At 46.1% G+C, this 22,012-nt stretch overlaps 2 protein-coding genes across 2 annotated transcripts; both read left to right on the top strand.

Moving 5' to 3' along the window:
- The first annotated feature begins 638 nt into the window (after positions 1-638).
- LOC122432337 (beta-defensin 103A-like) lies at positions 639-1,926 on the top strand. Its single transcript, XM_043454179.1, has 3 exons — positions 639-669; positions 930-1,093; positions 1,781-1,926. Exons 2-3 carry the CDS (start codon positions 1,036-1,038, stop codon positions 1,924-1,926), a joined length of 204 nt encoding a protein of 67 aa, XP_043310114.1. The 5' UTR covers positions 639-669; positions 930-1,035.
- Positions 1,927-18,657: 16,731 nt separating this feature from the next.
- LOC122432327 (beta-defensin 103A-like) lies at positions 18,658-19,627 on the top strand. The gene is made up of 2 exons (XM_043454171.1): positions 18,658-18,795; positions 19,479-19,627. Exons 1-2 carry the CDS (start codon positions 18,738-18,740, stop codon positions 19,622-19,624), a joined length of 204 nt encoding a protein of 67 aa, XP_043310106.1. The 5' UTR covers positions 18,658-18,737; the 3' UTR covers positions 19,625-19,627.
- Positions 19,628-22,012: the final 2,385 nt, after the last annotated feature.

Raw genomic sequence — 22,012 nt, 5'->3', positions numbered from 1 at the left:
TGTGATCTGTGTATCACTTGGGATATACTTATCCTACCAGATCGTTTGTTGATCACCTGAAATCCAAGTTAAACTGGGTGTCCTACATTTTCCCTGCAGCCCTCCTCAGGAGACAGCATGCTCCAGGCTGTGCTGTGGTAACAGCGCCTCCAGATCTTAGCATCTTAAAAGAGACAAAGTTAATTCTTGCTCAAATGACGCCAACCCGTGAGGAACTAGGGGCTCTGAGCAGACCCCACCCCCGAGGAGCAGCCACCACTGTGGGCGCTGCTGGTCCTGTGTCCGAGGAAGGCGCTCGCAGGATTCTCATGCTGGCGATTAATGGGACCAGGCCTGAAGGGAAATGTCAGACACCTTCCTGACTCACGAATTTGGTGGTTTTTCAGACCACAGTAAAGTATATGCTGTGTTTGACCTGAGATGTTGCACTCCATCACAGGCCAAGGACACAGGACAGAGTCTCTGGAATGCAGCCCACTTTCCCTTCCTTCCCACACTACTTAAAAGGTGATTCCATTCTGGGTGTATCCCTGCAGGTTCAGGGCATGACCCAGCACCAGTCTACACCTAGATTCTGAATACACCAGCCTTGGACTGGATTCATGGGGCTCAGATTCTCCCAGGACTTTCGGAAGAAGGCAAAAGCTTAGAAGACCACAGTGGGCACAGGTGAGCTCCCAGCTACATGCCCCAGGACTGCATCCAGGAGTGGGCAGGTCTTTCCTGTCTCAGACAGCCAGACATGAGCCAGCCTACATGAGCACCCAGACCTCAGAGGCAACAGAACAGGCCTGTGCTCACATCAGGCTCTGAGTTTCCCTGAGGTTTGTAATTAACTCCTGGGGGGAATGGGCATGGTCTGCTTTGTAAGGGACCTTGGCATGAAGCTTAAGGAAATGTATCATATTGTCATCCCTGTAATATTACAGGAATTGCAGCTGCTGAATGCTTCTCCCTGTGGCTGCGGACCTGGAGCCTTTATAAAGTGAGCGAGCACACCGTCCTGTCTAGTCTCAGCTGGGAAGCCAGCCAGCCATGAGGGTCTACTACCTTCTCTTTGAGTTCCTCTTCTTGTTCTTGCTGCCTGTTCCAGGTAAGATGTGCTGGGAAATGACAGGACTGAATGGATTGAGAATTTGTTAGTCAGAGTCAGCCCTCTCCATTCATTTGGGAATCTTAGATAAACTAGTTTTGTTGCTTGAGAACTGGACATTACCAGTTTTTCTCCTTTATTTTACTTGACAAAGACCATCAAGAAGCTCAAAGTAGGGTCTCCATCCCTTCTGATTCACTCTTAAGAGGCTAATCAGCTCACAGACCATCCCTCCATGGGAGGATTGTTATACCTGTTCATGAGACAGGAAGAAAGTGATGTAAATCTTTATTTATTTATTTTATGTGTAAATCTTTTAATACCAACAGGAAATCGAACTTAATCTGAGGACAGAAGCACAGGTTCCCTTTTATTAGCTTAGCGGTTGGAGGTACAGTCTTTCGGTCTCTTAAGGACTCGGGGACCATCGTGACCCCTGCCTCCCAGGTGTCAGTTCACAAGGGGGCTGCCACGGTCACGCCACTTTCTCAGCTGAGCCGAACCCACAGACGCATGGTGGGTAGCTAGCCCCACCTTCTTCTTTGCTCCAGATGGTATAGAGAAAGGAAAAAGACATAAAAGAACAAAAAATGGCGATGTATAACTTACTAGAGGGATTCCAAACGCCCTGGACTTGCACCGCGGCCTTCCTAAATCCTTCCGTGCGCTTAGTTTCTTCAACCGCAGGCAATAGCGGAATCATAAGCGGGTTACAAAAGTATTATTGCAAAAGAAGAAGCGGCCGGTGTGCTCTGATTGGCTACCTTCCAAAGGAGGAACAGATAGGCCGCTGTGCCCTTAGTGGCCAAAAATGCTGCCAGAAAAAGAAATGAAATATCCAGCATCACGAGGAGAACGTTGCATAGTGTGAAAATGCCTCCTTATAGACTCCAGAAGCCAAATCAAATTAAAGACTTTTAACAAAAAATTAGAAGCTTGATTATTATCATGATTATTTTTTAACATTCTCTTTATGGTGCTAGTTGTTACCAAACAGGCAACTTAGAAAGTGTTAATGACTCCCCTTTAATTCAAATAAAGTATAATCCCTAGAGGAAGCCACAAGAGGCTCTCAGATGATGTTCCAAAGATTTTCAGATTTTATTCCTCTTTCACAACTTTCACCCCACAATGAGGCTGGACCACTTGTTCTTTCTGAAACACTTCCTTTGCCTTCTGTCACCCATCTGAGCTTCCCAGTCTGTCCATCTGTCATAGCATCTCCCCATCAAATCCATCTCTGAAACTTCAGGGCATCCCTGAGGGTCTTCCCAGGGCCTGCTGAGCACTTTCCAGCTCAGAGACACGGGATCCTGGCTCCTCCTCAACCTTGCCCTTAGCTTTCCTCTTCTCTTGCTTCTGTTCCGACTGAACTCAGGCCTGGATAAAATCTCTCCTCCAGCTATGTCTCCAAACCCATCTCTCAGGGGCACCTCAAATTCTACCTCCTTCTAGAAAACATATTTGTTTCCCCAACAAATATGATCTTTCCTTTTAAAAGGGTTCTGATCTGAGTGCTCCATCTATGACTCCTGCTTGATTTTTACATTCACTACATTTGCATATTTCCAATCTCCATATTTGGTTGCAGATTTTGAAGGATGCTTCATCATTTCAACACTCCTGGCCCAATGTTTTGGCACAAAAGCTGCTCAACAAGTGTTTATTGTGACCCCATGGACTGGGGCCCACCAGGCTCCACTGTTCATAAGACTCTTCAGGCAAAAATACCGCAGTGGGTTGCCATGTCCTCCTTTCTGCGAACTGAAGTACATTCCGAGGCACTGTAACTATTTAATGGTCTCTGGAGGTTGATACAGCATGATTCCAGCAAATGTGGTGGCAGGTCCATCACCCCCAACTAGAGCCCCAAGTCAAGGAACTGAGTTCTCAGGAAGAAAGGGCAAACACTCAAAGACAACAGCTTGGACCCCAAAATTCAGCATTAAAAGAAAAAGAAAAAGGACGTGATGGGACTGTATGCTGCCCTTCTACAGTACACAACTAAGGAACCAGGCAAAACCTGTGAAACTGCTGATTCAGACTCTGGCACAAGCAATGCAGGACCGTAATGAGGAGAGCAGAAAACAGGTGAGGTGAGGGACTTCCCCAGAGGTCTGGGGCTGGGATTCTGTGCTGCCAGCTCAGGGCGCCTGGGTCCACCCCTGGTCACGGAACTAGATCCCACATGCTTCAGCTAGATTCTGCCTGCTGTGATTAAGGTCCAAGGCAGTCAAATGAATGAATTAGCTAATTAAATGCTTAAAATATCTGTGCTCAACCATTTAAGAGAAAAGAAAAAAAAAAAACCGAAGTGAGACTTATGACATCTCCAGCCTCTACAGATTTCCAGGCCTAAAGCATAGGGAACAAGAACCCAAACAGGCCAACAATTCTTCTGAGTCTAAGGGAGTGGGGTCAAAGTTCAGAGAGTTCAGACATCTTCACTTCTGGACAGAAAACCGGCAACAGGCCTCAGGATCAGGGCTGTGTGCCTGTGTGCTAAGTCGCTCCAGTTGTGTCCGACTATTTGCCACTCTGGACTGTGGAGTTGCTGAAAGCATAGGGGAAAACTGTACTTTTCATTCAATTCCAAAAGTGCTCTAAAAAAATGAAGTCTATGATACTAGATGGAATTTTGGTTCAGCCTTATGGAATAAACTGTGATGCTAAGATTCTAGACACTACCTTAAGGAAAGAGATGATCATTTCACTAAAAGCAGCAACAACAACAGAAAAAAGAATAATATCAATTATCTATTAAAAAAACCCACTTAAGTTATCAAATATAAAGGCAAATGGATTTAAAGTGAAAGGATGGAAACAGATATGCTGCTGCTGTTGTTTAGATGCTCAGTCGTGTCCAACACTCTTGTGACCCCTATGGAATCATCCAGGCAAGGTTACTGCACCGGGTTGTCATGCCCTCCTTCAGGGAATCTCCCCCACCCAGGAATCAAAACCATGTCTCCGCATCTCCTGCATCTCAGGCAGATTCTTCACTGTTGAGACAACAGATATGCTGTGGAAACATTAATTTAAAGTAAACAGAGGAGGCTGTATTGGGTAATTGACAGGCTTCCTGGTGGCTCGATGGTAAAGAATCTGCCTGCCCTGTGGGAGACCTGGGTTCGATTCCTGGTTTGGGAAGATGCCCTGGAGGAGGGCATGGCAACCCACTCCATTGTTCTTGCCTGGAGAATCCCCATGGAGAGAAGAGCCTGGCAGGCTACAGTCTATGGGGTCACAAAGCGTGAGACACAACTGAGTGACTAAGCATGGCACACAATTAAGTAACTTCTAGGACAAGGACCAGATATAGAGATGGGTACTTATCCTAATGAGAAAATGTTTAATTCATCAAGAATAATGAGATAGATGAAACTGGAGCCCATTATACTGAGTGAAGTAAGCCAGAAAGTTAAAGAACATTACAGCATACTAACACATATATATGGAATTTCGAAAGATGGTAATGATAACCCTATATGCAAAACAGAAAAAGAGACACAGATGTACAGAACAGACTTCTGGACTCTGTGGGAGAAGGTGAGGGTGGGATGTTTTGAAAGAACAGCATGTATATTATCTATAGTGAAACAGATCACCAGCCCAGGTGGGATGCATGAGTCAAGTGCTCGGGCCTGGTGCACTGGGAAGACCCAGAGGGATCGGGTAGAGAGGGAGGTGGGAGGGGGGATCGGGATGGGGAATACATGTAACTCCATGGCTGACTCATGTCAATGTATGACAAAACCCACTGCAATGTTGTGAAGTAATTAGCCTCCAACTAATAAAAATAAATGAAAAAAAAAATACATCTGAGTAGTGAATCAGAATGTACGTAGCAAAGAAAGTTTAAAATTCTTAAAGAAAACTTATATGAATAAGCGGAGAAACAGACAAATTAGCAAAAGTGTCAGTGGGGGAGCACAGCATTAGACTCAGCCCTAGTCCACTTCTGAGGACAGGTGTGACCCAGGTGACCATCAGAAGCCATGGCACCCACCCCATCTACAGGAGAAGGGAACTGGGAAAAACAGCCTCTGCCCATTAACACCCAGGGCTCCATGCTGACACAGCTGAGTTTGTGGAGTCATAGATTGAAGGGCTTTGCTCTTCAAAACCTTATCTGTAGGACTGGGACACCCCTTCTTGCCTGAGGAACTGAGGCACTCTCCCGGAAAGACACTGCCTCAATTTCCTACTCACAGGTTAAAGGTTTGGGGACACAGCATTTCTCTTCCTTTTAAAGAATGAGACCCTGAGTTGCCTCTCAGCCCAGGCATGAAGCAACCATGATCCACATGGCCTTGTTTGGCTTTGAACCTGTGAAAACTAATAATCCATTTAAACTTTACCTACAATGAACCCTTCCCTCTACCTTATATTAAGTCATCTCTGGTTTCTGGTGAGCCACCCCATGGTTTCTTGGGTGTGTGACCTCCTTGCTGAAGCAACAGGACCCTTCCCTGATGGACAGGGATGCCCCTGGGCTTTATCTCCAGATTAACAGCTCTGCAAAGCAGTCATCTTTAGATCTTGCCTAGGAAAAATAAGCCACTGCAATTGGAGAATTCCTACAAGGGCCATGTCCCACTAGTGAGGAACTTGGGCAAGAAACTCTCTTGAAATTCACCATGTCAATAAAAAAATCTAAAAAAAAAAAAAAAGAAATTCACCATGTCACCGTGCAAGCCTTTTGGAAATTTCCTTCTGTGAAAACTCATGCCCGGTCTTACACATAAAACTGCATCATCTTGCTTAAACTGCATCTTCCTTAAAAGAAAAAAAAAATCTGCCGTGCTGCAAACCATAGATCATTGAAAGGCACCAATTTTTATTTTGTTAATTTATTTAGGCTACAGCAGGTCATCGTTGTGGCATGTGGGTTCTAGTTCCCTGACCTGCTATGCTTGGGAGTACAGTCTTACACAATGGACCATGATGGAAGTTCTGGAAAACAGCATTTTAAAAAATTACATTTAAAAAAACTTTGAATTGGAGTATACCTGACTAATAATGTTGTGATGGTTTCAGGTGGACAGCAAAGAGACACAGCCATGCATATACATGTATCCATTCTACCCCAAACTCCCTTCCCATCCAAGCTGTCACATGACATTAAGCAGAGTTCCCTGAAAAACAGCATTTTCAATGAAGAGCCACTGTAGACAACGATTTAGTCTCACTTCTTTCTCTAGTGTAGTATTAGAGCATGCATGTAAATTAACCCTGTAGCATAGATTTTGACTGCAAGGTCCATAAATAAACAGATACATATATATATCTTATGTATCAGTTCAGTTCAGTCACTCAGTCATGTCTGACTCTTTGCAACCCCATGAATCACAGCAGGCCAGGTCTCCCTGTCCATCACCAACTCCGGGAGTTCACTCAAACTCACGTCATCAAGTTGGTGATGCCATCCAGCCATCTCATCCTCTGTCATCCCCTTCTCCTCCTGCCCCCAATCCCTCCCAGCATCAGGGTCTTCACCAGTGAGTCAACTCTTTGCATGAGATGGCCAAATATTGGAGTGTCAGCTTCAACATCAGTCCTTCCAATGAACACACAGGACTGATCTCCTTTAGGATGGACTGGTTGGATCTGTATAGATAATGATATATATATAAGTAGATGATGTCTACCTCTCTCACATATCATGTAGAGCTAAAGCAGAAGGAATCATGATCAAGACAACTTATTTTCCATCAGAAAATTTCTATGCCTGGGTGCCAGCCAGGGATTCTGTCTGTTGGAGTCACCCTGCATGGCTTTGCCGAGCCTCAGATGTGAGATGCTGAGCCACAGTGTGGAACCTGAACAAGACTGAAGTTCTGGAGGCTCCTTCAGGACTGGGTCCACCCGGGGTACCCACATTTCGAAGGTCTTGGAGTTCCACTCAGAGCTGCATGGCAAGCTCCATCCTGAACTTTAGCATTTCTGTAAAGCTAGGTCAGTGTCTCTCCAGCACTGAGATGGATGGATGTTACTAAGTGAGGGCTGTTACTTAGTGATGGAGGTCCCTCTTAATCCAGTGAATGGATCCCCACTGCTGGGCCTTTGTGATACTCAGCTGGGGAGATGCGTTCAGTGGCAGTATCATCCTCCCACTCTGTCTTGATGAAAGGAAACGGAGCACCCATCTGCCCATCATGTGTCCCACTGAGATTTTATGAGACTGGCATGTGATTGTCTTACAGTGAATTAAGAAAAGGTTTTTTTCCCTCTTTCTTTTTTCCCTTTTGCATCTTTCTTCACTTTAACTGTTCCTAACCTACAGTCTGCACTGATAACCAAGTTTCTTCTTCTCAGAAGACTAACCGATTATGCAGATTACATCTGGTACCTATTGCCCTCCATTTCTGCAGGAGTCACATCTGCATCTGTTATCCTTTAATTTAGTCTAGCCACATCCTGATACTTAACTCTATCGCATCATAAACCTCCCCGTGTAGTTTAATTTCCCTTCCTTTGCTCTGTGTTCCTCATGTTGATGCTTAACTTTACGGTACAGTCTTTGGAAGCCACCCCCTAGTGGTTTGGTTTCCCCCTTCTGTATTACAGGAAGAAAGTTGCCAGGAAATCCCCAAAGGACAATGGACCCAACCACCAGGACCAACTGCCAGACCCAAAAACCAGCTACCTGATTCTGGCCTTGACTGTTTCCAAACAGCCCAAAAAGAGATCATTCAGGACCCCTAAACCTTTTGCGGTGTATCTCCAACCCCTGACTGAGAGCACCAATTGTATGATGCCCTCGATTCCCAATGGAGGGGAGACAGTCTCCTTGAGGCAAGAGCCTACTGTGTTCTCCCTTCAGCCAGCTTAAGGGTTGAAACTATCTTTCCCTTTGCTCCAAACTCTGTCTCCACAAGTTTTATTCAGCTCCGGTGGGCAGAGAAAACCAAGATTTTGGCGGCGACTGTTGCTGCCAAGCCGTAAAAGGCTAGCTGGCGTGGGGAGAGGGTTGGGACCACTGGGTCTCTTCCCTCAGGGCCCCAGGGGCCCGAAAGAGGATGGCTGTCTCTGCGGATGCTGGGAGTCAGCAAGTCTTGCTCAGGGTGTGAAACTGCCTCTGGACGAGTCAGTTCCTATTTGGGCTTGAAACAGCCTTTCAGGAAAACAGTGTATGTGTGAGTTGCTTGGTTGTGTCTGCCTCTCTGCAACCCCATAGACTGCAGCACACCAGGCCCCTACACTCATGGGACTCTCCAGGCAAAAACACTGGAGTTGGTTGCCATTTCCTTCCCAAAACAACTAGAGAAATAAAGAAAGTGGAGTCACTCAGTCGTGTCCGACTCTCTGCGACCCCATGGATTGTAGCCCACCAGGCTTCTCCATCCTTGGAATTTCCAGGCAAGAGGACTGGTGTGGGTTGCCATGTCCTTCTGAACAGGAAACCAGTGGGCAGATTCAAAGCCCTGGAGGGGTGAGGGTGGGGCTGGGGAGCGGGTAAGCCAAGGTTGAGCAAGAAGTCTGTGCCCCTGCCAGGGGAGACAGGCCCCTGGGCCTTGCCACACCCTTGCCCAACAGCTGAACTGACTTCCAGGGAGAAGCATCTGGTCAAAAGGGAGGCAGGAAAGCTTTTTCTGGGGTTTTCAACAGCCTCATTAGCATAAGAGAGACTGACCCTGCTCTGTGCTATAAAGGCCAGTCCCAGGACACACAGAAAGAGACTCAGTTAACCAGTTCAGAAGAACCAAATCCACAGCCAGCGCGGAATTCCTCCTGGAACCTGGGACCTTTATAAAGCGGCAAGCGCAGCCTCTGCTCCAGCGTCAGCCCCAGAGCTCAGGCCGCCAGCATGAGGCTCCATCACCTGCTCCTCATGCTCCTCTTCCTGGTCCTGTCTGCTGGGTCAGGTGAGCTCCTGGGAGCCCCGGGGGAGCCGCGGGCTCTCTCTCCTGTTTCTACCCCCTTCTGTCCTGCTACCCTCATCTACACGGGGTCAGACTAAACCCACCATCTGTGATGCTTCTGAGAAGCCAGGCCTGAGTCCTTAGTAGCGAGAGGGGTCTGAGAACCGCCCTGCAAAGTTCCTGGCTGTTTCTAAGCCACTCTAGCGCGTCAAACCTTCTGAGCCCATCTCCTCATTGGTGTCATGAGGACGAAACAGAAGATGCCTCTGTTAAGGGACTCTCCTTTGTATCTTTTTCATAAAAGCAAGAAATCTGATTTTGTCCCATTACAGAAGCGCAGAATGTCGCTTTATAAATCTTTCTACTTGAAGGGGGGCGGCTCTGGGCAACCAGAGAAGTCCAGAGGAGAGTCAGGCCGAGCCTGGGCTTTGGGAGCTGCCCTTGGGTAGCTCCGTGCTGAGTCTCCTCAACAGGAACGTCCTCCAGGACACGTCGCTGATGATGTGACACTCGGTCCTCAAATGGGAGGCAGCACATCCAAAGCAGTGTTCAGATCGGATGTCTAATTTTCATCTTACCCTTGATATTTCCAGAAATAAGATGAAAATATGTAGGAAGAAAGGAAAGAGGGAGGGAGGGAGAGAGAGGTTGCGGAGACTGAGACCTGACAACTGATTAGATGTCAAAATGAAGTTGAAAAGCCCTTGTCATCAGTGTTGTTTATGATTGTAACCCAACTCTTACACAGTGGCAGGGAGAGAGGCCAGGGGGTTAAGGATGACCGCTGCTCAGTGCCCGAGACCCGGGTTCAATCCCTGGGGGGGTGATCTAGAGGGACCAGACGTGCCTTGTGGTCAGGGGGAAAAAGGCCTGTGACGGAGATGGAAAGGCCACTGGTCAGGAGGAAACCACAAGGGATGAGGAGAGGGGCTGACTCTCTCCAGTGCTGAGCTCTGAGTCAGTAGAGATAATGATACAAAATTTGTTTTCCGATCCATTATCACTCTCAGTTGTAAGTTACTTTGAGAGTAAGTTCTCTTTAAACAGTTCTTACACTTTCAGCTGCATCTTTTCCTCCTATCTCAGCTCCACTACTTGACTGACTCCTTGTGCTGGAAAACTAAACAGTGAAAATAGACGCCTACGGGCCTCTTCTGACTCCTGGCCGGAAGGTGGATGTAGCAGAGCTTATGGGTCTTTGCCCTCGAGGTGGAGCTGACCCCTCACACAACCATGCTCCTCACGCCCCAGTCCCTCAGCCTCTGTTTCTGGAAACGTGAAGGTCCTCCGGAGCCCGGGCAGGGTCAGTGTCTGTCTGTAAGCTGGTCCATGGTGTCCTGGACTCACATCCTGTTGTCACGAGGCCGTGTCCGCATCTCAGCACAGAAAGCCCCAGGGTCTCACTCAGAGGGCACACAGCTGCCCTTCTCGAGATGCCGCTTATCCTGCTGACACGTTCTTTCCCTCTTCGTTCTCTTTTTAGGATTTACTCAAGGAATAATAAGTTCTGTAAGCTGCCGTTTGAATAGAGGCATCTGTGTGCCAAACAGGTGCCCTGGCCGCATGAGACAGATTGGCACCTGTTTTGGGTTTAGAGTTAAATGCTGCAGATGAAGATAAAAGAAGGCGAGGAGGTGGCCAGGACCGATGCAGAGTCAGAAACTGCACCCTTCGACAGAGCATCTAAAATTGAAACCAGAATAAATTTTGTTCAAAATTAAAGAATTCCCCACTGGTCACTGAGGTTGTTGTGTGGTGTCTGATCCCAGGCTAATTCCGAAATCCCTGAGGATATTCTCTGAGCTCTTACGGGAACCATGGGGGAATCGTAGTGGGTGCTCTGACTTCCCTGTTCCTTGAGGGCCTGACCTTCCCCAGCCCCTCTGTGTGTGGTCCTTCCTGCTTTCCGGCCCAGGGCACCCTCGCCTGCCCCTCATCTCCCCTCAAACATGCACCCCAGGGGTCCAGAATCACCAGAACACCAGTCCCGTAGGAAACCCCCGTCCCCTGCTTCAGGAGGAAACCCCTTCCTCTGTCCCCCTGCAGTCCTCACTTCCTTTTGGTTTATGCTTCTTACTCCTGCCTGTGCACACATGGATACACTTCCGATTCCCTTTTGGGCTGTAAGGTCTCTATAGGCATGGACTTGTCCTATTCCTGGATGTGCCGGGCATTGAGCCGAGACATTGCTTCACCAACTGCCATCAGTTGAATGACACAGTTGTCATGGACAAAGCATGTCTCTCTGTGTGAACATGATAGGATGCAACTAAATGCGATGGAAAAACAAGTCCTGTGGAAGCACAATTCAGTGAGGACAACACAGCACGGAACTCAGAGCCCACCAGGGCAGGGTTAGCACGCGGACCTCAGCCTGCCTGCATTTTCTTCAGAGGGTTGCCCAGTTAAACCAAGAGCCTGGCTGGTGCAGGCGGTATGTGTGAGCAGCTCTCTGGTCTTAACACTAATTCTTCCCTCAGTGCAAGCTGAGCTCACCAAGGGGATGGTGTTAGGAGACAGGGCCTTTGGGAGGTGATTTGGTCATAAGTGTGGGACCCTCCTGGGTGGAATGAGGCCCTTTATGAAAGAGGCCCCAGAGAGATCGCTCACCCTTGTGCCCTCTGAGGACACAGGGAGAAGACTGCCGTCCACCAGCCACCTGCTCTGTCTTGATCCTGGAGCTCCCAGCCTCCAAGACTGAGAAGTAGAGGTCTGTTTATAATAAGCCTCCTATTACAATACCACATGTAAAATAGATAGCCAGCGGGAATTAGCTGTATCACTCAGGGAACTCAGACAGGGGCTCTGCGACCAGCTGGAAGGGTGGGATGGGGACGGAGATGGGACGACGTTTCAGGAGGGAGGGGACATGGGTTAACGTGTGGATGATTCTTGTTGATGTATGACAGAAAACCTCGAAATTCTGTAAAGGAATCATCCTTCAATTAAAAAATACAGTGCAAAAAAGGAGCCACCTAGCCTTTGGTGTTTCTGTTTTAATAGCCTGAAAGGGCAGACACATGACAAGTGAGAATTCCAGCACAGGTGGAATTATGGTAACTAGTCACTGGCCCTTAAGATAAGGAAATGACCTGGATTAACTGACTGTGCCCAATGCCATCTCCTTACAAGGAGCCTTAGATGTGGAGGAGGGATGCAGTTCAGTGTCAGAGATGTGGGCTGAGAGACTAAACCAGCCCTGGCTCCCACTGACATGGAGGGGGGCCATAAGCGAAGGAGGGCAGGCAGCTTCTAAGCATGAAAACGATGGAAGCCTCCAGAAGGAACAGCATCCTGCTGACTCCGTGATTTGAAGCCAGCGAGACCCATTTGGGACTTTGGATCCTCAGAACCACAATAACAAGTATGTGTTCCTTTAAGCCACTTAGCTGGTGGCTATTTGTGAAGCTGTAACGGGATATCAATACAGCAATCGCTTAAAATCATGCCGTGAGCCTAAAATGAGGAGCTCAAAAGAGACAAACCTGTGTGTGTTTAATGGAAGAAAAAATGATAATGGCTGTCAACATTTTACTCAGCTTTATATTTCTTTTTTCACAGAAATGCCCATGGTGCATCTGCCAACTCCTTTTCATCTCAAAGGTTGTATTTGCGACTCAATCTTACATTCATATATCGTATATCCCTTTTATCCTTCATTTTTAATTTTTTTTATCATGGAAAGTTTATCTGACATTGAGTGTGGTTTGGTGGTACTGTTTATTAAACTTTTATCATATTCTTCATTGGGATTTCAATTTTTTATTTTTGCTTGACTTTTTAGTTGTTATTGTAAAAGTATCTGCTGATGTTTTATTGCCATGACATTTCTGAGTGTCTTGTTGGACTATTGCATGGGAGGAATGCTCTTCTCATTTCAACACCAAGAAGAGGATGGCTTTTCCATGTGACTCATGAACCAAAGAGCTTCCTGCTCTGGTCCATAACCAATGATTCCACCTGGATCCTGGATCTCATTTCTCTTGCTTACTTGTGGGTGAGGCCTAAATGAGCTCCACCTCTTGCCTCCATCTACTCAATCTATTGTCAATGCAGTGGCACCCCACATCAGTCCTCTTGCCTGGAAAATTCCATGGACGGAGGAGCCTGGTAGGCTGCAGTCTGTGGGGTCCCTCGGAGTTGGACATGACTGAGCCACTTCACTTTCACTTTTCGCTTTCATGCACAGGAGAAGGACATGGCAACCCACTCCAGTGTTCTTGCCTGGGAAAACCCAGGGACGAGGGAGCCTGGTGGGCAGCCGTCTACGGGTCCCACGGAGTCAGACACGACTGAAGTGACTAAGCAGCAGTAGCACTGCATCTATAAAAACTAACAGCAGGGATTGACCCGGAGTCCAGTGGTTAGAGACTTCATGCTGCCAATGCAGGGGGCTGGAATCCATCCCTGGTTGTGGAACTAAGACTCCACATGCTAAGGAAGAGGCCAATAGTTCCAAAACAGACAAACAAAACACACCCCCCAAATGCCAGTGTTTAAAAAAATAAAACCTAAAAGCAGGAAACTGTTCTTCATTGACATGAGAGCAATCATGAGCTCGGTCTTCTTTGCGCTTAGATTTTCAGCAAAACTCTTCAGAAGGAGTGTCTGCAGCCCCCACTTCTCTCATCCTCTCAGGGGGATAGATACCATCAAGTCTGGCTGGTCCCACCCCTCTCCCCCAGGATGACTCCTGCCAACAGGGATCACAAGGCATTGTGTGACCTCACTCAGCCCTTCCCCTGCCCATTTTTGACCTGCCCCTCATTGTGTGGCAATGCAGAGGGGCTCTCAGGTGTCTCTGCCTGAGTGCATGGGCCGCAGTCCACCTGAGAAGGGCGGAGGAGCCAAGTGTAAGGTAGGTTTTTGGGAGAGAGAGAGAGACATCGGTGGTTGAAGAAGGGGTGGGAATAGATGCCTAACATTTAGGGAGTCAGTGTAAAGGATTGTTTTCCGTATAAGAGTACAAGAGAGAAATGTGACCCAATGCTTTTAGTTTATCCTTTCTTTTCTATTATTATAAAAGTACTGTTGCTGGGGCCAACGAAGTAAAACCCTCACAGCTATTCTGTAGCATTAGGTAAGACTTATTGAAACAGCTTACTACAAACACTGATTCTATTTTTAGGTTGATATCACTAAATTAAAATAGATCTCTACTTCGTGAAAGATTCAAATGCTGATCAAAAGATTAAGTGAAAATATTTTATTGCTAAGTTGTCTCAGGACAGACAGAAAAAAGTCAGAACATACAGTTCATGTAAGATGGAAGAGAGTCGGGTGAGTGAAGGCTAGAGACCATGATATATTATGCCAAGCTTTGACCTGTTATGTTGGGAATGTGTGAGTGGCTGCTTGTGCTCAGGAACACTTTGGCATAAAGAAACTTAATGGGCTCTCTCCAGACCCTCAAAACGCTAAGGATTATGCCTGAGCCTTCCTTCCTTTGCTCCTTGCCTCCTTCTCTCCCTGATTCCCTCCATTCATCCATTTATTCATTCACCTATAGGATGACGTTTCCATACTAGGACCTGTTCATACAGACGTTTGACTGACCACCTGCTCTATGCCTGGCTCTGTTCAAATGTGAGATAATAAAACAGGACTTGTTGCTTTAGAAATTTACATATAAAGATAAAGAGAGTTACGAACACTATAAAGCAAAACTGAGATGGAGAGAAGGAAGAGATGGAGAAAAATTTCAGTTATTTACCTGGTATGTGTGTGTGCTGAGTTACTTCAGTCATGTCCAACTCCTTCCAACCCCACGGACTACAGCCCATCAGGCTGCTCTGGCCATGGGATTTCCCAGACAAGAACAGTGGAGTTAGTTATTTGACATCCAGGGGATCTTGCTCACCCAGAGATCAAAGCTGCATCTCCTGCATTGGCAGGTGGGCTCTTTAGCACTAAGACCACCTGGGAAGCCCCACATCTAGTACCCTTCTATGCTTTTAACTTAAGAATATGCTGGTTTAATACCTGTAGTAAGAAATACTCTAGCCTATAAAGCCTCACCTGGTTGTGGTCTGTGTAAGAGACGACCTAGTAAGCTTGCTTAGTATGGATCAGTCTCTCTGGGAATGGTAGCAAGAAATATGTTGAGAGCGCAAAAGGAGAGAAGATCATTTCTGTTTCCAAAATTCTTTTTGCTTTTTCATTGCAAAAGGTGTGTGGAGGAGGGGCGGGTCGGTGCTGTATTTATTCTGAAAGGATAAAGAGACAGATGCAGCGATATCCAAAAAACTGAATAAATAAATGAATAATTTCTAAACAGAATGCAATTTTTAATGATTTTTCTCAAAAACAAAAAGAAAAAAAACCCCAAACCTCATAGCCATAAGGAGAAGTGACAACCAATGTGGAAACCCTGACTTCCTGCAAACCGCTCCCTTTACAAAAAGGAGACACTTGGGCCTGGGACCCTGAGTCCACAGATGAGACACCCTCAACTTACTCCCAGGCCATAACTGAATATCTCTAGTAGGGACTTCCCAGGTGGCTCAGTTGTAAGGAAACACAGGAGACCCAGATCCGATCCCTGGATCAGCAAGATCCCCTGGAGTAGGAAATGGCAACCCACTCCAGTACTCTTGCCTGGAAGATTCCATCAACAGAGGATCCAAGTGGGCTACATCCCCCGGGGTTGCAAAGAGTCCAACCAGACAGAGCAGAGTACCACCACCAGTCGGAATACAAGTCCTTTCTCTCTACCTGTTGGTCAAACTCTTTCCCACATCACCTGCCCAATTCAGGTGTGCCAACAGACAGCACCAGGTCGACCTGGAATCCAGAAAGCTCCTCTTCCATCATGAGGCTCCTGTACCTTCTCTTCCTCTTACTGATATGTCTCAACCAGATGACATCAGGTAACAAGTGGCTAAGCTGGCTTCAAACTTGGAGCCTGGAGTAGGGAAATTCAGGTTGATTCCTCATTCAGTGATATGCTGAAATATATAGCAACTGGATAATATATTTGAAAGAAGCATGCATATACAATATGCTCCATTTTTCAAATAAGGAAAGAGAAGCTTAAAGTGAAAAATAGTCTCCCATGACTGCCCTTAACTAGTTGGTAGTAAGTCCATAAATTGTAAAGCTGATAGAACATGTACAGGAGACTTTACAGGTTCCAAATCATTTCGTGTGACTACCAGTAACACTAATAGTAATAGCAAATTATACTGACCACTTCCTCTTTACTGAGACACCAAAACTTTTAATGTCTTCTCCCAAATGTATTCCTCCCAGCACTATTTACCGGATAGGTGTTTTTAATCCCCTTTTTCAGCTGGAATTAGAAATAAGGTAATTTGTTCAAAGTCGTGCAGGTTCTGTGAGAACTACCGTTGGTAGCTTGATAGGGATTGCATTGAATCTATAGATTGCTTTGGGTAGTATAGCCATTTTGACAATATTGATTCTTCCAATCCATGAGCACAGTATATGTCTCCATCTGTTTGTGTCCTCTTTGATTTCTTTCATCAGTGTTTTATAGTTTTCTATGTATAGGTGTTTTGTTTCTTTAGGTAGATATACTCCTAAGTATTTTATTCTTTTTCTTGCAATGGTGGATGGTATTGTTTCCTTAATTCCTCTTTCTGTTTTGTCATTGTTAGTGTATAGGAATGCAAGGGATTTCTGTGTGTTAATTTTATATCCTGCAACTAAAGCACAACGAGGTACCATTACACGCCAGTCAGGATGGCTGCTATCCAAAAGTCTACAAGCAATAAATGCTGGAGAGGGTGTGGAGAAAAGGGAACCCTCTTACACTGTTGGTGGGATTGCAAACTAGTACAGCCGCTATGGAGAACAGTGTGGAGATTTCTTAAAAAGCTGGAAATAGAACTGCCATATGAACCAGCAATCCCACTCCTGGGCATACAAACTGAGGAAACCAGTCTGAAAGAGACACGTGCACCCCAATATTGATCACAGCACTGTTTATAATAGCCAGGTCATGGAAGCTACCTAGATGCCCATCAGCAGATGAATGCATAAGGAAGCTGTGGTACATATATACCATGGAATATTACTCAGCCATTAAAAAGAATTCATTTGAATCAGTTCTAATGAGATGGATGAAACTGGAGCCCATTATACAGAGTGAAGTAAGCCAGAAAATAAAGACCATTACAGTATACTAACACATATATATGGAATTTAGAAAGATGGTAATGAGAACCCTATATGCAAAACAGATAAAGAGACACAGATGTACAGAAGAGACTTTTGCAATCTGTGGGAGAAGGCGAGGGTGGGATGTTTCGAGAGAACAGCATGGAAACAAGTATATTATCTAGGGTGAAACAGATCACCAGCCCAGGTTGGATACAAGAGACAAGTGCTTGGGCCGGGTGCACTGGGAAGAACCAAAGGGATCAGGTAGAGAGGGAGGTGGGAGGGGGGATCCGGATGAGGAATACATGTAAATCCATGGCTGATTCATGTGAACGTATGACAAATACCACTACAATATTGTAAAGTAATTAGCCTCCAACTAATAAAAATAAATGTTAAAAAAAAAAAAAATTCGTGCAGGTTGTGTGTAGGGAGGACTTTAACTGAAGCCCAAGTGGGTTTGATTCCAAAGACCATGTTTTTATTAAGTATTCAACAATCCCAAAAAACAAATTTACTTACTGAATTATATGAACAACACATTTGTAGATTTGTTTAATATATGTATATATATATAAATTTATATATTTGTGTATATAAACAACAAATACGTTTGCTTGAGTGTGCTCTCTCCATCACTTGGGACATACTTATCCTACCAGATTGTTTGTTGATCACCTGAAATCCAAGTTAAACTGGGTGTCCTGCATTTTCCCTGCAGCCCTCCTCAAGTGACAGCATGCTCCAGGCTGTGCTGTAGTGACAGTGCCTCCAGATCATAGGATCCAAAATGAGCCAAAGCTGATTCTTGTTCAAATGACACCAACCCGTGAGGGACCAGGTGCTTTGATCAGGCCGCACCTCCGAGGAGCAGCCACCACTTTGGGCGCTGCTGGTCGTGTTGTCGAGGAAAGCGCTCTCAGGACTCTCGTGCTGGCGATTAATGGCCCTAGCCCTGAAGGGAAATGTCAGACACCTTCCTGACTCACGAATTTGGTGGTTTTCAGACTGCAGTAAAGAATAAGCTATGTTTGACCTGAAATGCCGCACTCCATCACAGGCCAAGGACACAGGGCAGAGTCTTGGAATGCAGCCCACTTTCCTTCCCTTCCCACACTACTAAAAGCTGATTCCATTCTGGGCTTATCCATGCAGTCTCAGGGCATGACCCAGCCCCAGTCTACACCTAGATTCTGAATACACCAGCCCTGGACTGGACTGATGGGGCTCAGGCTCTCCCAGGACTTTAGGAAGAAGGCAAAAGCTTAGAAGACCACAGTGGGCACAGGTGAGCTCCCAGCTACATGCCCCAGGACTGCATCCAGGAGTGGGCAGGTCTTTCCCGTCTCAGACAGTCAGACCTGAGCCAGCCCTACACGAGCACCCAGATCTCAGAGGCATCAGAACAGGCCTGTGCTCACATCAGGCTCTGAGTCTCCCTGAGGTTTGTAATTAACTCCTGGGGGTAATGGGCATGGTCTCCTTTGTAAGAGACCTTGGCATGAAGCATCAGGAAATACATCATATTGTCATCACTGCAATATTACAGGAATTGCAGCTGCTGAATGTTTCTCCCTGTGGCTGCAGACCTGTAGCCTTTATAAAGTGAGCGAGCACACCGTCCTGTCCAGTCTCAGCTGGGAAGCCAGCCAGCCATGAGGGTCTACTACCTTCTCTTTGCATTGCTCTTCTTGTTCTTGCTGCCTGTTCCAGGTAAGAAGCCCTGGGAAATGACAGGGCTGAATGGACTGAGAATTTGTTAGTCAGAGTCAGCCCTCTCCATTTATTTGGGAATTTTAGATAAAGGAGATTTATTGCTTGGGAACTAGACATTACCGGCTTTTCTTTTTTTTTTTTCTTGACAAAGATCATCAAGAACCTCAAAGTAGGCTCTCCATCCCTTCTGATTCACTCTTAAGAGACTAATCAGCTCACAAACCATCCCTCCATGGGAGGACTGTTATACCTGTTCATGAGACAGGAAGAAAGTGATGTAAATCTTTATTTATTTATTTTATAAATCTTAATACCGACAGGAGAAAAGGAACTTAATCTGAGGACAGAAGTACAGGTTCCCTTTTATTAGCTTAGCAGTCGGAGGTACAGTCTTTAGGCCTCTAAAGGACTTGGGGGACCATCATGGCCCCTGCCTCCCAGGTGTCAGTTCACAAAGGGGCTGCCACGGTCACGCCACATTCTCAGCTGAGTCGATCCCACAGAATCATTGTTAGCAGCAAGCCCCACCATCTTCTTTACTCCAGATGGTAAAGAAAGAGGAAAAAGTCATACAAGAACAGAAAGTGGCAACAGATAACTTATTAGAGAGATTTCAAAAGCCTTGGACTTGCACCTCGGCCTTCCTAAAACCTTCCGTGTACTCCGTTTGTTCACCGCAGGCAATGGCGGAATCATAAGCGGGTTACAAAGGTATTACTGCAGAAGAAGAAGCGGCCAGTGTGCTCTGATTGGCTGCCTTACAAATGAGGAACAGATAGGCCGCTGTTCCCTGAGTGGCCGAAAATGCTGCCGGAAGAAGAAATGAAAAATCCAGAAACAGGAGGAGAAAGTTGCATAGTGGGAAATTCCCTCCTTGAAGACTCCGGAAGCCAAATCAAAGACTTTTACAAAATTTAAAAGCTTGATTATTATCATGATTATTTTTTAACATTCTGTTTATTGTGCTGCTTGTTACCAAATAGGCAACTTAGAAAGTGTTAATGACTCACCTTTAATTCAAATAAAGTATAATCCCTAGAGGAAGCCACAAGAGGCTCTCAGATGATGTTCTAAGGATTGTCAGATTTTTTTCCTCTTTCACAACTTTCACCCCCCAATGACACTGGACCACTTGTTCTTTCTGAAACACTTCCTTTGCCTTCTGTCACCCATCTGAGCTGTGCAGTCTGTCCATCTGTCAGAGCATCTCCCCAGCAAATCCATCTCTGAAACTTCAGGGCATCCCTGAGGGTCTTCCCAAGTCCTTCTGAGCACTTTCCAGCTCAGAGACACGGGATCCTGGCTCCTCCTCGACCTTGCCTTCAGCTTTCCTCTCACTCTTGCCTCTGTTCTGACTGACCTCAGGCCTGGATAAAATCTCTCCTCCAGCTATGTCTCCAAACCCATCTCTCAGGGGCACCTCAAATTCTACCTCCTTCTTAAAAACATATTTGTTTCCCCAACGAATATGATCTTTCCTTTCAAAAGGTTTCTGATCTGAGTGCTCCATCTATGAGTCCTGCATGATTTTTACATTCACTACATTTGCATATTTCCAATCTCCATATTTGGCTGCAGGATTTTGAAGGGCACTTCATCATTTAATCACTCCTGGCCCAATTGTTTTCACACAAAAGCTGCTCAACAAGTGTTTATTGTGACCCCATGGACTGGGGCCCACCAGGCTCCTCTGTCCATAAGAATCTTCAGGCAAAAATACTGGAGTGGGTTGCCATGTCCTCCCTTATGAGAGCAGAAGTACACTCCAAGGCTCTGTAACTATTCAGTGGTCTCTGGAGGTTGATACAAAATGATTCCAGCGAATGTGGTGGCAGGCCCATCACCCCCAACAAGAGCCCCCAGTCAAGGAACTGAGTTCTCAGGAAGAAAGGGCAAACACTCAAAGACAAGAGCTTGGACCCCACAATTCAGCATTAAAAAAAAAGAAACGACGTGATGGGACTGTATGCTGCCCTTCTCCAGTACACAACTAAGGAACCAGGCAAAACCTGGGAAACCACTGATTCAGACTCTGGCACAAGCAGTGCAGGACCATAATTGAGGAGAGTAGAAAACAGGTGAGGTGAGGGACTTCCCCACCGGTCTGGGGCTGGGATTCTGTGCTCCCAAGGCAGGTGGCCTGGGTCCACCCCTGGTCAGGGAACTAGATTCCACATGCTGCAACTAGATTCTGCCTGCCGTGATTAAGGCCCAGGGCACCCAAATTAATGAATTCGCTAATTAAATTTTTTAAATCCTGTGCTCAACCATTTATAAAAAAAGAAAAAGAAGTCAAGGACACTTATGGCATCTCCAGCCTCTACAGATTTCCAGGCCTAAAGCATAGGGAACAAGGATCCAAACAGGCCAACAATTCTCCTGAGTCGAAGAGAGTGGGGTCAAAGTTCAGAGAGTGCAGACATCTTCACTTCTGGACAGAAAACCAGCAATGGACGTCAGGATCAGGGCTGTGTGCCTGTGTGCTAAGTCGCTTCAGTTGTGTCTGACTCTTTGCCACTCTGTGGACTGCAGAGTTGCTGAAAGCATATGGGAAAACACTGTGGTTTTCATTCAATTCTAAAGCTGCTCTAAAACAATGAAATCTATGATACTAGGTGGGAAGTTGGATCCGCCTTACGGGATAAACTGTGATGCTAAGATTCAAGACACTATGTTAAGGAAAGAGATGATCATTTCAGTAGAGAAGAAAAAAACATCAAGAATCAGATATCAGTTATCTGTAATAAACCCACTTGAGATATCATATATAAAGGCAAATGGGTTAAAAAGGAAAGGATGGAAGCAGATCTGCTGCTGCTGTTGTTTAGATGCTCAGTTGTGTCCAACTCTCTTGAGACCCCTATGGAATCATCCAGGCAAGACAGCTGGAGTGGATTGCCATGCCCTCCTCCAGGGACTCTCCCCACCCAGGGATCAAAACCATGTCTCTGCATCTCCTACATCTCAGGAGATTCTTCACTGTTGAGACAACAGATATGCTATGGAAACATTAATTTAAAGAAAACATAGGAGAGTGTATGGTTAATTAACAGGCTTCCTGGTGGTTCAGATGGTAAAGAATGTGCCTGCCATGTGGGAGACCTGGGTTCAATTCCTGGTTTGGGAAGATGTCCTGGAGGAGGGCATGGCAACCCACTCCAGTGTTCTTTCCTGGAGAAGCCCCATGGACAGAGGAGCCTGGCAGGCTACAGTC

Source organism: Cervus canadensis, chromosome 31 (genome assembly GCF_019320065.1).
Source record: "Cervus canadensis isolate Bull #8, Minnesota chromosome 31, ASM1932006v1, whole genome shotgun sequence".
Lineage (NCBI taxonomy): Eukaryota > Metazoa > Chordata > Mammalia > Artiodactyla > Cervidae > Cervus > Cervus canadensis.
The sequence above is the reverse complement of the archived record's forward strand: the minus strand, read 5'-3'. Positions and strand labels throughout refer to the sequence as shown.

Coding starts and splice junctions, on each gene's coding strand:
- LOC122432337 (XM_043454179.1), top strand. CDS start 1,036: ATGAGGGTCTACTACCTTCTCTTTGAGTTCCTCTTCTTGTTCTTGCTG. Junction 1,094..1,780: donor GTTCTTGCTGCCTGTTCCAG/GTAAGATGTGCT, acceptor CTTCAACCGCAG/GCAATAGCGGAATCATAAGC.
- LOC122432327 (XM_043454171.1), top strand. CDS start 18,738: ATGAGGGTCTACTACCTTCTCTTTGCATTGCTCTTCTTGTTCTTGCTG. Junction 18,796..19,478: donor GTTCTTGCTGCCTGTTCCAG/GTAAGAAGCCCT, acceptor TGTTCACCGCAG/GCAATGGCGGAATCATAAGC.